At 44.5% G+C, this 17464-nt stretch overlaps 2 protein-coding genes across 2 annotated transcripts in view; one reads left to right on the top strand and one right to left on the bottom strand.

Annotated features, from left to right (window-relative positions):
• Positions 1-17464, top strand: part of LOC122635165 — an 84665-nt gene that overhangs the window by 7884 nt on the left and 59317 nt on the right. The gene's annotated exons all lie outside the window — the stretch shown is intronic.
• The window catches only part of LOC122635164 (sodium/hydrogen exchanger 9B2), a 37088-nt gene that overhangs the window by 9717 nt on the left and 9907 nt on the right, over positions 1-17464 (bottom strand). Inside the window, exons 3-5 of the mRNA XM_043825043.1 lie at positions 16365-16629; positions 12144-12344; positions 1444-1608 (exon numbers count right to left, since the gene is read on the bottom strand). Of these exons, the coding sequence (XP_043680978.1) occupies positions 1444-1608; positions 12144-12344; positions 16365-16629 (631 nt within the window). The remainder of the gene's footprint in view (positions 1-1443; positions 1609-12143; positions 12345-16364; positions 16630-17464) is intronic.

The following is a 17464-nucleotide window of genomic DNA, read 5'->3' as shown; positions in this document are numbered from 1 at the left end:
ATTGATTGCACTCGCGTCACGCGATACGACGTGCTGCCTTCGAATTTCGAAGGATTTATAGACAAAGAACGATATAGATGGAAAACGATAGAACGATAGCTGGCCGACTGCAACTTTTCCTTCTTCGACGAGTTTAGCAAAATGTTCTTCTTTGACGCGGCGAACCAACGTCCAATCGTTTATCGATAAGCTCATTTAACGCTCAAAGTATCCGACCAACTAAAAGTTCCTCGTTAAAACCTGCTTTTCGCGTTGGAGAGGAAAGACGTTTCCACGAGGATAATTAATGAAGCAGGCACGAACTAGAAGCTAATATCTGGCCGTTGTAGCGACGGAATATATAACGGGCTCGACTTGGATGTCGCACCTAAGTAGATAAAGTTCTGCCAATCTTCCTTATTTCTTTTCGTCAGGGACGCGAATACGAAAGGAAGCACGATACGGCCTTTTACTCGGCTTCCTCCTCTACTCGTCTTTGAAATATTTATCGATACGGATTACGACTTGCGGCTCGCAAGAAGAAGAATATTTACACATTTATTAATAGGAAACACTGTGCGTGCTCGCAGTCGCGTCGCCCATAACTAGAGTCGTAAGACACGCGATTCTTCGAATATTAAAAAAACAATTGGAAAACTAATCTCCGCTTTCGAAAGACGTTTTCGTGGCGAATTAAAGGGGATAACCAGTCGGATCGTCTAATCAGCTTCGTTGCGGCCAAAGTCTCGCGCTCGTTCGTTCGTCGACTTGGTCGAATTAGAATCGAACGCGCAAAGCTAAATTTCGATTCGATAAAATTCGTATTCCGTACGGGGCGAATAAGCGACGGAACACCGATCGATGCGAAAGGACACGTAAATTAATTTTCCACGAACGCGGAGAAAAAATGGGAAACGCGCGTCGTTAAAGGAGGACCGGGGATAACGAACTATACCAGAATATACATACATGAATACAGCGAATAGGGTCGTGCTCCCATCCTTCTTGATAATGGTGGAAAGAAGAGGAAAGAGAATAATTTATCGAGCATTTTATGTGGTAATGAACGGAAATGAAAAGCGCGCGTTTCGTTGCAGCGCGCGATATTTCATTTCGTAACGAAGCAGAAAAATGATCGTTTACCATTCCACTTGGCGTCGATTAGGAGAGAAAAAAAGGCATGGCAGTTACGGGTACGCGGCTTCCGCTCGGTCCAGCGTTTTAGCTATTTTTTAGTTTTCATAGTTTTAGAGCCGTGCTATACGTCGAACCTTTTTCCATTCGGTCAAATCGTTAGGCTCTCGTACGCGTTATGCGAACGGAATATGAGATGGACTACGAGCCACGCAGTAGTCAATCTCTCTCGATTCGAGTTTTTCCTCTTCAACGGTCTTACCTCTCCCCTTCCGTTCCCGGAGAGGAACCATCGTTGTGCGATATAATCGTAAGACCTGCGATACTTACGTCGTCCACTTCCCAACCGTCCTTTTGCCAAAAGTAACAGCTGACGAAGGCTGCGGCAACTACGGCAAGAGGTCCAGCACCTCCGAGCTCGATCGCTTCGCTTCCAAAGACCGCGACCATTCCACCTCCTAATAGCATCAATACCCTTAGGGGCACCATGAAGGGCTGCAACGAGCGAAAAGGAAGAATCGATTAGTGTTAAACGTCGGTTGATACGTTTAGACGGTAGGAAAGATTAATGAAAGATGGTCGGGCTATCCGAAAGTCAACGTTCTCCTGCTTGGCACGTAATAACAACCGTAGTAGAACAAACCGCATCGACGTATCGCGGCGGACGATGGACGCCGTTAATAGGTACTTACAGGGCGTCGCTTCTCACGAGCTCGTTGTCGCACAGGAGGAAATGGATGGCGAGCAGCGTCGCACGTATACGATGTATAACGTCGAAAAGGGAAGGAAGGAGGAGGCGGTGGCCAGGGGATGAAGTTGACGAGAGGTAGCGAGGGCTGGGTACTGGCTTTGCATATACGGTCCGCACGTACGGGAAGCTGCGGATCGATGACGAGCTCGAGAAACTTTGAAGCACGTGTGTGCAGAGGGAGAGACGAGCAAACACTATTCCACCGTCCTAGCCTACCGTGAAATATGAATGAAGAGAAATTTTCTTTCCTGTCTCTTTGTATAACCACCGCGTTTCTTAGCTATTTCATTCTTCCTTGCTCGATCTTGCTCGCTGTCTTTCTTCTTCCCTTTACCGTTACACTTTCATACGTTCCCCTCTATACATATATGTTCGAGCGTAGTACTTCGTTCCGAAAGAGTACCGAAAGAATACGATCTCGGTAACTTTGAATTCTAGAGCTCGTTTTAACCGAGCTCTCTCGTTCGATCTCCTTTCTCTCGACAAGAAACAAAGGGAAGGATTTTAAAGGTTGCGCTTTCTCAAAGGAATCGGACCGATCTTTAGTTCCTTTTTATTACATCAAAGATTTCGTCTCGGTAAAACGATCGTCAAAGACGCGCGAGAACACGATCGAGGTCTCTCTCGAGGCTTCATCTTTCGATTTCGTCGACTCTTTAATTTCGTTCGATTACATATTTACCTTGACCTTTGACGAATCGATATCCTCTTTTCTCTCTCTCTCTCTCTCTCTATCTCGTTTCTTCACCTCCCCAGCCGTTTGAAATCCTATCTCATTTCCGTGGGCGATCGTTCCGGCGACTCGGGCTCCCTTTACGCCAAGTCCAGTTTTCTTTAACGAGCGAGTCGTTGGAAACGTGTCGTGCTTCGTACGGGCAAAGTATCGAATCGATGTAATTCATCTTTTTCGAGAAACACGACCCGCGCGAGAAATCGGGTATATCCGTGCGTACCGTTTTTACAGACAAAAGTATAAATTGCAGCGTACAGTTCTGTCCGTTTTATATGAAACATTTTTCTTTAGGTATTTAAAAATAATTGTGCGCTAAGCAGGCAGAGAACTTTTCGGTAGACTTAACATTTAAATGAACAAGATTACTCGAGAGGTACAGTGCGGAAATATTTGTAAAACTACGTTTAGAATGGTCGTATACCATCGTAGTATAATGGAGTCGGATTTACGTATACCTGCTGACACTTTTTTTCCCTCGAAGAATTCGAAAAAGAGAAGAGAAAATAAAAAAAAGGTACGGAGAAAGAAATTCTCGTCGGAGTTATTTTTCGCCTCGTGCATTCAACTCGCGCTCGGTGTTATGAAATTTTGGCGGCGCGGAGAGCGAGCGAGCGAGCGAGCGAGCGAGCGAGAGAGGGCGATAGCGAGAGAAACTAAAGATTCCATCGATGAAAGAAGTACGCGGTATCCCGCTAGACTCTCGTGAATGCGTCGGGATATTGCCGTAAGTCGAGGAATATTGCGTTTCCGCGACAACCGTCTTCTTCGCCGTTCGTTTCCCTCTCTTTCCCTCGCTTTATCGATCATTTCCAACACGAACGCGAACACCAACACGGGGTAGGCGTTCACGCAAATGCGTACGTGTGCGAGAGACCGATAGACTTCCGGGAAAGGAAAGGAGAGAAGCAAAGAAACGTTTTCCCGTTTGTGCCATCGCACAAAGGGCCTGTAACCAGCTCGAGTTCCTTCTTAAGGAACGAGACCAAGTTCTCCGTTAAAAAGAGTGGTTCACTCGCGTTAAATATCCCGTGAACTTTTTCGATTCGGCGACGTCGCTTCGAATCGAGCCGTCGATCGAGCGTATCTTATTTACTCCTCGACTACGAAGATAACGACATTAATCCTCCAGTTTCGTAAAAGGAGGGCTTTGCTTCTCGAGAATGGATAATTTATGTCTCGTGGCTATCGAAAATATTTGCGATATGCATGAAACATGAGCGGCCAAGGTACAAAGACGTTTCGTATACGTACGTACATTCGATATGTATCGTAGGAGACGCTGCCGAGAGGAATATGATTTAAGATATACTTTTTTATTAGCTAGGAGACGAGCTCTTTGCTTTATGATAAATAGAGGTGTCGGAGACGCGATCTTTCATCGGATAGGACGAAGAACGTTCGCTCGTTGTCATTCGAGAAAGCTCTCGGTTTTCAACGCGGGTCGTAACTTTCGCTTTGATTCGAAGAAACCTCGAAATCCCTCTGTAATACTCTTGAATGTTTGTTTTTCTTATCTCTCGAAACGGAAGTGTCTTCTTGCCGATTCCAGGAGGATTCAATTTCGCATGTATCACGGAATTCGCGAATACGATATTTCTTTGGTCTCGGCAGGGGGAAGAGAGAGAAAGAGATACATGTATTCCCACTAGGTATCCAATTTTCCATCGTACCAACGAACGTACCAATCGACGTTTTATTGTCGTCGCAAAAAACTCGTGGCTGGAAAAACGCAAAGTGGAAACACGAAAGAAAATCGTTATAGGATGTGCGCTCTGGATGCGCCAAAGTGTTGTACCACCGTGCTACCGCGTATATCATCGTTCTCTTTCCTTTTGTCTCTTTGTTATTCGTATTTTTTCATAAAAGGTTAACCACATTAGCTTTCCGCATGGAGGATTTATCTCGGACGGTCTTTTCCAGAAAACCAAACGAGCTACCGTCTCGAATTCACCGCGTTAGCGAGTATTTAGCGTTATCTTGAAAATCGTAGACTTTGAAACACTCGCGCAAATTTTAAATCTCGTTCGGCCAAGTTTCCGGGATAGGTCAGTTTCCCAAAGTCGCGAAACAAAGTCGCGTCCTCGGATAAAAATTAACGTTTTACTTTTCTCCAAGGGTTTCTCCTAAAAGCAATATTATCATAAAATAATACGATAGTAAATTTGCAAACAATTCCGCCCGCAAACTTTCAACATAAGCCACTTGTCCTCGTTCCCCGTCCAACGAAACTTTCTAAGAGCGTCCTTCAATAAACTCGAAACAGGTGGTATTAAAGGGTAGCGGAACACAAAGCCTGCGTATAATCCTCGTATTTTCGAGGGAAGTCAAACACGCGGTATTTCGACTATTTCTCCGAGTCGTCCTCGGCGAACGATTAAAAATCGTCGCGAGCTAAAGAGAGACAGAGAGAGAGAGAGAAAGAATTCCAAACTCTTGGCTAGGATTTAGAAGATAGCGATATAGGGCGGAGCGTACGATAATTGGCATAATCGTGAGAAATTCCAGACGGTCTCTTGGTAGCCCCGTAACGAATGTAGGTAACAATGCTCGTTGCGTGGCTAAGTATCTTGCGTTGTAATTCGTAAAGTCGTAGAAAGGTAATTGAAACTGGCAAAGTCCTAGTGTACGCGAGAGAACAGAGAGAGAGAGAGAGAGAGAGAGAGAGAAAGAGAGAGGAAAGGAAAAGGAGCAGGAGATTTGTTGTGTGCGGGGACGTTAGGGAGGCAATGCAGGTGCCAATGCGGCAACCAAGTTCCGACCGAATCCGTACACAAACATTTAATTCGCCCAAATCGATAAGCGTCGTCGGCGCCTTTGCCATCGCCGCGACGACGAAACTTTGCAACTTTCGAAGCAGGAATTGAATTTCAAATTCCTTGCAATCGATATTTCGAAAACGGATGAACGTCCTACGTTCGTCGTACGTGTCTTCGTGTACTTACTTTCGTCCATCCTTTTCTTCTCCGTCTATCGCGTCTACGTTTCGTCTATGTACGTGCGACGTGATCGCAATAAGAAATAAAAAAGAAAAGATTCGTCCTTTAAGCAGGTGTTGCCCCGACTTTCCAACTCGATTCGTAACTCTTGTTCCCTGGCTTTACTCGGGATTCGATCTCTTCTCGGAGCTTTTCAAAGACGAGGTCGCCCGCGAATCGCAATGATTTAGATTTTTCCTAAAGTCGACGCTCCTCGTCGAGGCTCTTCTCCTTCGAAACTGAACATAACTATATCTTTTACGTTTTTTTAGCAGCGCGCGATTTCGATCATCCCTCTTCGGAGATTTATCGGAGATTAAAATATAGTCGATAGTCGCTTTTTCTCGGATGACTTTATTCAACGTGTCGTCGTAACGATCGCGTTTCCGTAACGCGCCACGGATTATTACGGCCAGATGTCACGCGAAAAAGTAAATATGTAAATGTTTGCTTTTTCACGTAACATCCGAGCACAGAGCGAGAGAGAAGAGTTCGGTTCGAGCATCGTAGAGCAAATATATTCTTCGTTGGCTTCTTCATTATCGTAGCAGGCTGCAACTCTCGCAAAATGAACTGCTTCATAGACCGGCGTTGCTGTATTCGCAGTTAGCTCCGCTCTTATGAAAGCACGACGGATTGTTGGATGGCTATCGACGTAATTCGTCTCTCGCTTCTTTACGAGCCATCCTCTCTTTCTCCCTCTCTCTCTCGATCTCATTTTTGTAATTTGCAATTCATGAGAGTGGAACGACACTTTTCTTTACGCTATTTTTCGTCTCGTTTACCCGGGAAAGAAACCAAATTCTCATTCTCCGTCCTTTGCCTCTCGTTTGAAAAGATCTATGAGAAGAGAAACCTAATTTTCGGAGTTCTCCCTTTTATAACGTCCGATACTAGACGTTCCTTTGGAAGTATTTAAAAGTCGCATGCGCGGAGCTTGCAACGCACGAAGAAAACGAGTCGCAGAAATATTCGGACACTTAGCGAGTCCGTAAATACGCGGATACGCGCGTACGTATCGGCGCGATCGATATTCGTTCGTTCGGATGTCGAGAGATAATACCATTCGTGACGTATAGCGTATTTACATTAATATGGAAATTGGCTAAACATTATGCTATATCGTACATTCTCCCGTACGTACCCAGGCGTGCACGTTTGACAGGACGTACGATGGATACAACTTATTTTTACATACGCCATTGATCGTTTCATCGAGCGTTTTAATGTATGGCAAATATTGAAAAGGTTCGTCGATTTGGAATGAATGGGACGTATCGAGAAGAAAAGAGAAAAAGAAGGAGATTGAAAATAAATAAACATATCTATGGTAAAAACGTTGCCGTCTAACTAACGGGCGGTCGACCGATCGAATTGCATGTAAACACACGCATTGATAGCCATTCGTCACATTTTTTTCTTCCCACTATGCCACGTACATAAAATTTCGCGTGTTCTCTCTCTCTCTTTCTCTCTTCGTCTCCCTCTCTTTCCCCCCTTTACTCTTTCTCTCGCATTCGTGGTGTGCACACCTGCTCGACGCGAGACAGTGGATGGTTGATAAACGATCCGGGTCGCGTCCACCGCATTCGGAATTTACGGAAACACTGAATTCGATAGGCTCTCGAAAACCTTTTTGAGTTGGACGTAATAAAAATCGAGCATTTATTCCATATATACCAACTGGTAGCAGTCAAATTCGTACAAAGGCGACAGCGATACAAGATGACTCCTTCGATACTATTAAAAACAACGATTCGAATTTTTACGTAAAATTTTACGCAAATTAATTCGAACGAAATATCGAACTTATCCACTTTTTGTTTCGAAAAGAAAAAAAGTCAACGTTATAAAATTCCTCTTACGGGCATATTCGTTTGTACACAACGACGAGTCACGTCCCGTTCTTGTTTTCTTTCGTTTCGTTTCGTTTTGTTTTCGTTTTTTTTTTTTTTTTTCCCCACTACGTTATGCTAGCTTACGCGTTCGAACACGCACACAAGTGCGTCATCGAAGGGAAGGCCGCTGATAAATAATAATATTCTTTTCTCGTAACGCGACTCGACTTTGTGCCGTCAGTATCTATTCGGCGGTGCTAGGAGTTGGAATCGAAACTTTTCTCAGGTAAGCCGCTTTATTTGTTCTCGTCGAAGAGCACGTTCTCGATTTTATTAGCGCATTATTTTATGGTAATTGCGATTTCTCAACGTCAAGCGTATCGCATCGTACATAAGAGAGCGATATTTCGTTTTTATAGTATCGTTGCATTTAATATCGTTCTTTACCGCGTTAATGGAAGCTCTTTCAAAGAAATCAAGGAAAATTGATCTCAACTGCGAGTAGAATATTAAAATTGTATCTCGAACGGCGTCTTTCGTTAGCTCGCAATATAATTTCGAAGAATACCAAATACCCCTTGATGCCTGTGTCTCTGTGTATACGTCAGAGGAAGACCGATAGAGAAGAGAAGAAGAATTTGAACAATCGGTCTCTGGAAATTGCGTTTCTTCTCCTTGTTTTTTCTTTTTTTTTTTTTCCTATGGCAAACAAGCGCGTTAAAACGTCCGTTTTGGCGAGTGAAATTTTATATCGTAGAAGCCGAGATAGGCGTTCTTGTTCTCGTAGGAACGCGCATTTCGCGGGCCGATGCACTTTGCACATAGCGCGTCGCTATTGCATCTGGGATTCGTGCAAAGAAGAATCCTGGCTCGCGAGGATGCACTGGGACGAGTAACTATGTAGGTACTGTATATCTACTCTATAGGAGCAACCTCTTTCTCTCTCTCTCCTCGATCGACCCACTATTCTGCTTTTCTCTTTTTTTCTATTTTTGTTCGCATCTTTTCGTTTCCTCGCTCATTCGTGCCCTTCCTCGCGTTTCGTTGTTATCCGAATGGGCCACGAATTAGCTATCGGTAAAAAATAAATCATACTCGGAATAAACGGATATTTCGTTAGCGAAACGATATAGCCGGGTAAACGTATCTATGGCTAACCTCCAACGCGAAATTCATATCGTAAATTCGATGGCGCGCGCATAGATTAAATCGTATGTTAAGCCGAATAAATCGTTATGCGATTTACGGTGAGCCCGCAGTATATTTAGATTTCAAGAATATAAACTCACCGGCACCGTCACCTTCCCTTCGTTCCTGCCGCTTCTGGGGAGCAACCGAAGTAGATTTATCCGACGAAAGTGGATTTATCCGATTCCGTGCAAGAGATCCAGATTTGTAAGCAGCTGCGAGGGTGCATATAGGAGGAGGACAGGCCAGAGGGGTGGACGACCCTATGTATCTCGTTCGACCCACTGCCCTGCTTTGCGTATTTTCTCTTTCGACTCGTACGTTTGCGTGTGTGCACGTGCACGGACGCAAACGTGTATAGTATATATTATAGACAGCGTATACGTATACCGGGTGGCTCGCTCAACGCTCATACCCGAATTACCCAAGGTGTTCCGGTCGTTAAAGATAAGGAGAACTCTCGAGAACCCGCCACGATGTACGATACAAGTTATAATTTATGTAATCGCTATGCATGCACGACTCTTTTTCAAAGTCCTTCTCTCTATGTTTCGTAACACAAGTGGGACGTTTTGGATAAAAACTATAGACACGATTCACCCTTTATATCGTACCACGCGACTGGATCCAGACTCGCTCTGGAAAGCTTCTCGCGCGAGTAGAATTTGCGTACCGTTTTGCGAGATCGTTGAGAATCCGTACGAAATTGGCCATTCTCGTCGCTAGTTTATCGGTTTGGTTAAAGGCGAAATTTGTATAAACTTGAATCCGCTATGTGTGTGTGCGCGTGTATGCGGGAAGCGTACTCGAGGAACGCAATTGGTTGAATATCCCTTGGCAACTCGACCTACAAGTCCCTCTCTCTCCTTTCCTGCAAAGTAAAAGCTCGTTCCGTTTTCAAAATCGCCCGGTTTATTCTCCGTGTTCTCCTTTTCGCTTTTTTAACCTTAAAGTTTTTAATCGCACGTCGTGCTACTTTAGTCGTCGTCTCGCGCGAACGCACGACCTCGAAAATGTGCCTCGTCTTTCATCCTTTCTCGCATCTCGCGAGTATTGCTTATGTCAATGAAATCAAAGTAACTCGCTCTATAAGACCAATTCGATGCTTTATTTACCGAAAAAGCGACGTTTTCTCGATCGAGAGATTTTCTTTGTAAAACGAAAATATCGATTCTATCGGGACACGACGTCGAAGGCGATACTTTCGTACGAAGCAAATTCCAATCAGTTTCTCGGCAAATCGATTTCCATTTTCGCCATGACGACGATTTATTTCCCCCGCGTTCGACTACGGAAAACTACGAGGAGAAACTCAACGATTCGAAACTCTATAATTCGTTCGCTCGTACGTTTTCTTTCTTTCTCGAACGACCGAGAATTCGTTTCGCGAGAAACTACATTTTCGAATCGGTCGATGTCTGCAACTCGATCGATACAAAACCGAGTCGCCTATAGATCACGAAGAAAGAACGCGAATGATAAATTCTTCGCCGGAAGAAGGATGTCTCAAGGTGAAAAAAAAAAGACAACGAGGGTTTTTACGATGTATTTGCGGCGATCGAATAATTAAAAGAACTTTAAAGTCGAGAAATCGACTGTGGGAAAAAAATTGTTCCGAATTGGAATTTGCTTCGTCGCGCGCATTGATCAACGCCCGCGTGCAATGTCGTCGCTCGCGCGACGATACTTTTTTCCTACGTTTTTTCGTAACCTGATCGTAGAAGCGGAGGAACAGCAAGAGTCGCACGATAAAGGATAACTCGGTAAATCGAAAGAAAGGACCCTCTCGGTCCGTCATTAATGCACTTTATCGTGTCTCACGAGCAGAGTGCTCTCTGGCTTTTTTCGATCGATGGGAGGGAGACGAAAGTAGGGAAGAAGACTTCCAAGCGGGGAACGGAGAAAGAGAGAGATCTTCCTCTTACTTCCAACTCGATCGAGGACGATCGATCTTCCTAGCGGGATAATGCGCGTCTCCAAACTTGTCCGTTTTCTCTTTACTTTCGAGAAGGAAAAGAAGAAAAGAGAAGGAGACGGAAGCAACCGTTTGCTTCGGTAGTTTACACGAGATTGCGATACTCCCTTTGGAAGTGTATAACTCTTGCCGAAGATGTCTCGTACAACGTGACCGCGCGACGTGGGAAGAATTAATTTTTTAAATCGATATAAGAAGCTTGGAAAACGTAGACGACAGCAACAAGATTCTTTTGCTGTCGCAACGACGCGTCGACCCTCATCTTCGTGTACTCGCGTATTCGTTGGATGGTCGAATCTCATTTTTTCGTCGTACGCGCGAAGGAGTACGTAGCTCGTTAATACGACGTACGTCTGACGTCGACCAACAGGTGGGATCGGTCGTTAGCGAGTGGTACAGCGTCTCGATCTCGATGATACTTTGTTCGAGGATTTTATAGTCGGTTCGTCTTTCGAGAAGAGGGCCAGAAAGCTGATATAAAGCCACGAACTCGTAAGCGCTAAGCTTATATCGACGTTTCGCTTATCGAAGGACGCGATTATTCCCTGCTAATGTCGGGGAAAGCTTCGATTCGTTGCTCGGATCGATCGATCGATTTCTCGCGCGATTCCTCGATCCTCTCCTCTTAACAAAGAGAAATGAGAGAAACTAAGACAAAAGGGAATTCGAGTAGAGACACGCCTAAAGATATTAAGTAGGCAGACGCGCGAGAAACATATCCGTAACGATCGGAACGATAGTAGTAGCGACGGTAATAAGACGGAGAAGAAGAAAACGAATCGTCGTCTCGTAGATATTCCAGTTGGCAAGCCGCGCTAACGAGGCTGCGTCCTTAATCGCGCGCTCTCGCGCTCTCTCGTATTCGCCGCGAGACCGGTCGAGGGCGTCGATAAATCAGTAACGACGGGAATCACACGGTTCGTCGAACAAACGTCGCGCCGCGTCGAGGGCATTAAGACCTATTATTCGAGTGACGGACGACGCTCTCAAGAGACAGAGAGAGAGAGAGAGAGGGAGAGAGAGAACGGCTGACCGTCCCCGTCCCCGTTCATGTCCTCGCGAACGAACCTCTTTACGCGATCGACGAATTTTCGAATCGATGCGTTGCGTTCGCTTATGTCGAAGGACGATTCCCTCGAAACGAACGCTACTCCAATTCCTTATCTAGAAAAAACTCGTGAAATTTTTTTCACGATTTCACATTTTTTCCGTCAATTAGTTTCTAAGAAAATTACACGATCAACGCGTTAATAACAACGGCGTTATCTCGATAGCGTTGACTTCTTCATTTATCTAACGATCGTTGAAAAGATCTTCTTTTTTTCTGTTTGTTGAGGAGTTTTTAAACGTCGACGAGTACTCTTTGATATTTATCGCAAACATTTATTTCCTTTATCTCCGTACCTCTTAAATATTTCGCAAACATAATTTTTCCGTGATGCAATTGGATCAAATTCGATTTGCCTTCGTTGGTTCTTAGTTTACTTTAGACGGATATCGTTAAACTTTTCCATTAAATATGAGAATGCTGTTGGGAGAAGGGAAAACTCGAAAGAAAGAGAATACTCACGTCACCCTTTTCCGGAACGTATTTCGCCAAACAGCCCCAGAGTATACCGAAGCCGAGACCACCGACTATAGCGATGGGTCCTTGAAGAATCTGATACCAAAGCGCGTCGTGAGAGAACATGACGCTCTTTACGATGCCGTATATTGCGACCGACGCAGCATCGTCGATTCCGGCTACAGCTATGATCAGCGTCGGAATACCCTGAAAAAAAAAAAAAAAGAAACAGCAACTTTAGTCGTGAATATCGTCTACGAGTAGAATAGATCGAACGATCTCGTTGGACGAATTTATCTTCGAGTTTCATCTTTTTAAAAATCGTCGGACGCGTTTAAAACTTTGTCGATGGATAAGAAGATATGTCATAAAGCACGCGCGCGCCTGAAAGACGCATTCTCTTCCACAGGGTAATTTAACCAACCCGATCGTATCAGGCATTCTTCGTTGCTTCTCGTCGATGACGTTGACCCGAATATCGAGGGAAGAAATTGTCCGATCCAAAGTTCCGAATATTATCTCGTTAGAACGAGATCTTTGGGATACGTTTTTTTTCCTTCTCTAACGAAAGCAACGCTCGACTTGGGGCGAAACGCTCTGTGTATATATATATATATATATATATATATATATATATATATATATATATATATATATATATATATATATATATATATTCATCTATATCTCTCTCGAAGAATAAACTTGGAAAATCGAGTAAACTTCATTATCGAGCGTAATTTCATTTCTTGTCCGCGTTGCGATCGTCGGTGTCTCGGAAGAACGGAGTCGAAAGTTGGAGAGGAGATCATCGCGGAAAGTTTTGTCAGCGTTCGGTGTCGCTACCGAAAAGAATCCGTCGGGTTTTCGTCGATGAGAGTTAAGAACGAAGGAAGGAAAAGGAGGAACGACGCTCGAGGATTCGCTTGTAATCTCCTCCGGGCTAGCACCGGCGACGGCAACGGCGACGGCGACGGCGACGACGACGATGATAGCTCGTTCGGGATTTGAGATCGTCGATTTTCCTGATGCGTTCTTCCGAGACGACGATTCGTGACTAGCGTTTGTCCGATCGCTCTTTCCAACTTTTCGTGCGGTTTTATGGAACGCCATTCTCGACTATGCGCCTTTACTCGATATTTCTTCCATTTCCTTATTCTCTTTTAATTAGTTCTTCGAAACAAACTACGTCTTCGAACAGAATTTGATATTGTACTCGATGAATATAATCGGACGCGATCGTAAGACGTTTGTACTCGTTCGCGAATCTCTCTTTAAACGCGTTAAGTATTGATCGCGATTCTTACGCGAGGACGCATAAATTTCGAGGAAAGAGATCGTTCTGAACGACTAGACGAAACGTCTCTCGCAGGAACGCATGAAATCTTTGGATTTCTTTTCTCCTTCTTTTCTCTGTCTCTCTTTCCCTCCCCCCCCCCCCTCTCTCTTCGAACTCTCATCATTTTTATCGGTACGCTTATAGGGCGGTTTTATTCGCGGTTTCGCGATAAAAGCGGCTCTCCGTGCGGTTGGAGTTATAACGAAATATAGAGAAAATCGTATGAGTATTTTGATGAATGTTTAAGCAGCGACGCGGCAAACACGAGTAAATCTAAAATTTCACTCGCCTGGAATATCGTTATTATTTGTAGTGCTACGAGCTAGACCGTGCTTTCAAACGTTTTGTGGCTCGATGCGATGGGAGGATTGGCGGTTTTGTGGTGGTATTATTTATATCGGAAATATTTCTACTCCGAAAACATCAAAAGCGGCCCATCCGTAGCTACGCCTACGTACTTTCGTTCGTTGCTTGCTTTTCATCCAAATGAAAGGCGTACTACCGTTCTTTAGCGACGGCTAAAAAATTGAATTCCACCTCGTGGAATTCGTTTCGTTGAGAGATTAGGCTCGAAAATCGCGTTCTCTTTTTCCTGTTCCTCGTCTTACGTAGGTAAATACACGTGCGAGCGCTCAGAAGAAAGACTTGGAACGCTACGCGAAACGTCGTGCGGACGACGTCGTTCGTTTCCGTTCGATACGCGATCGAATTCTGATTCTCGTAGTTTTGCAAACGAGCAAAAACTCCTTAGATCTTTTCTTCTCATGAATATCCCATCCGGAAGGATAGTCGATCTACCTATCAGTCTGCAAACAGCTTCCGCTCCATTTTCTAACTTGAATTATACAAAATGCCTTGTACAAAATGCCTTCCTTTTATTCCCTCTCTGTATCGTATAAACTGCAAAACGTGTCGCGATGTCACCGAACCGACGACACTTCCGCGTCCGTCGTAGCTCGTCGATGTCGTATAAGCGGAATCGTCGTCGATCTTGCTCGCGTTATTAATGGAATTCCATGGACGAAAAAGAAGCAAAAAACGAGAGAGATTATCCCGTAGCATGTACCGTTTAGAGGACGCGTTCCGATCGCGCGTCGCGTTCGGTCCGATTAAACGCGTTCCGCGACTACTCTCGTAGTTCGTGCTTTGAAAATCAATGCCCATTGGCGCGTCGGCTTGTAAAGTAGACGACAGCGATCGCGCGGCACGAGCGAGTACCAGACTTTGTCATTGAAATTTTCTCTCCCTCTCTCCAATTTCTAACGACTCGTCATTTTCCGTAAGAATGTATCATCGAGACGGCTTAACGAGTAATTACGCTCCGTAATATCATACATCCTCGTTCTATCGAAGACGCATTAAAGAACCATTCGGCCTTCTCTTTCTCGATGGAAAAACGAACCCGACGAACAGAAGAATCAAGAAATTTACCGCGCGCGTCGGCGTTATCACGGATGCAGCTCGTAAAATCTTTCGATCCGCTTGGTACCGCTTAACGCGAAATGTTCGTACCTTTCGAGAGGATCGAGGAGGACCGTGCAGTACGGTAAATCGTAAAAAAAAGCTACGCGTTATTCCGTAAAAGGTTTTAAAGAAGGCAAAGTGGACGGGACGTTGATCTACGGGAACTTGGCGGGCCGAGTTAAGTCGATTTAACTTAGAAATTTATGTAGCGGCCCTTTTATTTCTTTCTCGTACCAACGCCCCATCTTGCAAAAGTAGATACAACGTGAAAGTTGGAGCGTAAAGCTTTTAAAATCGTTCGACCGAAGGTTGGCACCGCTCGGGGGATTATTAACGACGAATTACGGACACCTTGATCGCGGATTAGATTCGTATAAAATTATTACGAAAAATGTCTCGTGCGAGACGAGCCGTTGTGCGTGTTGTGCTTGACAGGGTATGTCCAGTCCGTTTTACTTGCCGCGTATTCGAGAAAACTCAAACTTCTCTCAACGTAATGGAGCAACTTTGCGGAAAACCTGTGGCACATGTGCACCGGAGGCAAATGAAAGTTCTAAGGGAGAAACTTACTCCCTAATTATCTATCTGCTCTATGCTCGCATATATATACGTCTTTTCATATTTCTCACTATCGCTTACCATATTCTGTCTGGATATGAATAGAAAAAAGAAGAAAAGAAAGAGACAAAAAAGTTTCATTCTCCGTTCTATTCCACTCCATTCTATTCTATTCTATTCTATTTTACTCTATTGTGTTATAGCGGAAATATTCGAACACGGAGGGCGCGCATTTCATCGAGACGAAATAAAGCGTATCTCTGCTCGTACTCTTTCTTTTCTCCTCTTCTTTCCTTTCCTCGTTTCGCGCATCGAGTCGTAAACCCAGACACCGTTGCTTCAAAGCTACGCGAATTCGTGGATCGACCGTATTAAAATTCATTCGAATGCATTTTTCGCATTGACAATGGAAAATATAGGTACGCTGTACGTTCTTCTTTATCAAAGGCCGATTAAATCTCGGTACTTTATTCTTTGTTTGCGGTTTGAAAAACGTTTGAACGGTAAAGCGGATAGAGAGAAAGAACACAGGCGGGTAGCCGCAAAACGCACACGTTACAAAAAAGGATTTAATTATGGCTGCTTTGCTTTCTCTCCCCTGAGCAACGGTATATTCGCTCGAAAATTGTCTACCCGCTGCCAGCTAGCTAGCTAGCCAGCCACTTTATGGCGTTATGAGATACAACACCGGAGGTTACACGCGTTACGCGAGTGCGAATTTTCCTTTGACACATTCCCGGCATTACTTTCGTTCCGAGGTACGGACTAATGCTTTAATTATTCGATTCGAGTACCCTACGATGGTATCGACGACAGTAGTAGTAGTAGTAACGACAGTAAAAAGCCGGGGATAGAGAGAAATTTACCTTCGCGACGCCGTAGCCCCTCTCGCGTAATCTGAAGAGACAAGGTACCACGACGGCTGGAGATACGGCCGCTATTATACTTCCGAGTAGTAAACCCCAGATCCATGGTAATCCTATGAGATATCTCGTCAAAACTGCGATCATTCCAGCCTCGACGAACCACGGTATCAGGCCCAACTTCGGAACGGTGATCTTCAGCCTCTTCAATGCTACTGGATCGAGATCCAATCCTGCCCTGGTTAGGATGATCACCAGTGCGATTTTTCTGCGATCAAAAACAACCAAAATCTTATTTTTTTTTCTCGTATTTCAACGACGAATTTTTAATCTCTCGAATACCCTCGAACCTTGTCGCAAATATTGATTTCGCGCGAAGCCTAGACGATAAAATACATAGAAATATAGAAAAATAACGTCTCGTAGCTATCGTTCGGTTCGTCGTTCGGCCGTTTGGTTCGAGATTAAGGATCGGCACGATTTTTAATATCGGAGTTACGTGGCTTAACGATAGTCGAAGCGCGAACATTTCCAGCGTTATCTCCTCGCGAAAGCTACTACCTATCGCCCATCGTTCGGATGTAGGTCAACAAATTTTTGTTTTCGCTGTTGGATTTTGATTTTTGCGAACATCTCCAGATAAGATATTCTCCTGTTGTACGTACGATGTATCGAGAGACAGAGAGAGAGAGAGAGAGAACTCGTGTTTTCGTCAGTCGGTTCTCGTTATATGGCATTAGTATTTGATTTCGCTGTAAATTCGACTTTCAGCTTCTAAGATTGCCGGTGTCTAGAGTTGGTTGTCGGTCGGCACTCTCTCCTAGTCGCAGCGAGAACGTGTTCTTGCCCTTCCCTCCTCTTTGAAGGGGAAACTCCTAATAGGATAAGTTTTCGAAGGTGCACCACCCCAAACCGGTTTTACAAAGTTCGACTCCTTCGATCGATTTTAACGAGCTTCGAGCTCGAATTTTCCAAAGTCCGAAGAGCGAGCGTCGAAGCAACGATTTCGGAGAGCAGATCCTTACCTGCGACTTTTAACTTATTTTTCTTTTATTTCTTTCATTTCTTTTGATTTCCTTTTCCTCGCGAGCGCGAACGTCGAA

The sequence above is a fragment of the Vespula pensylvanica genome, chromosome 17 (assembly GCF_014466175.1).
Source record: "Vespula pensylvanica isolate Volc-1 chromosome 17, ASM1446617v1, whole genome shotgun sequence".
Classification (NCBI taxonomy): domain Eukaryota; kingdom Metazoa; phylum Arthropoda; class Insecta; order Hymenoptera; family Vespidae; genus Vespula; species Vespula pensylvanica.
Note: the sequence above shows the minus strand (reverse complement) of the source record. Positions and strands in the feature narration are given on the sequence as shown.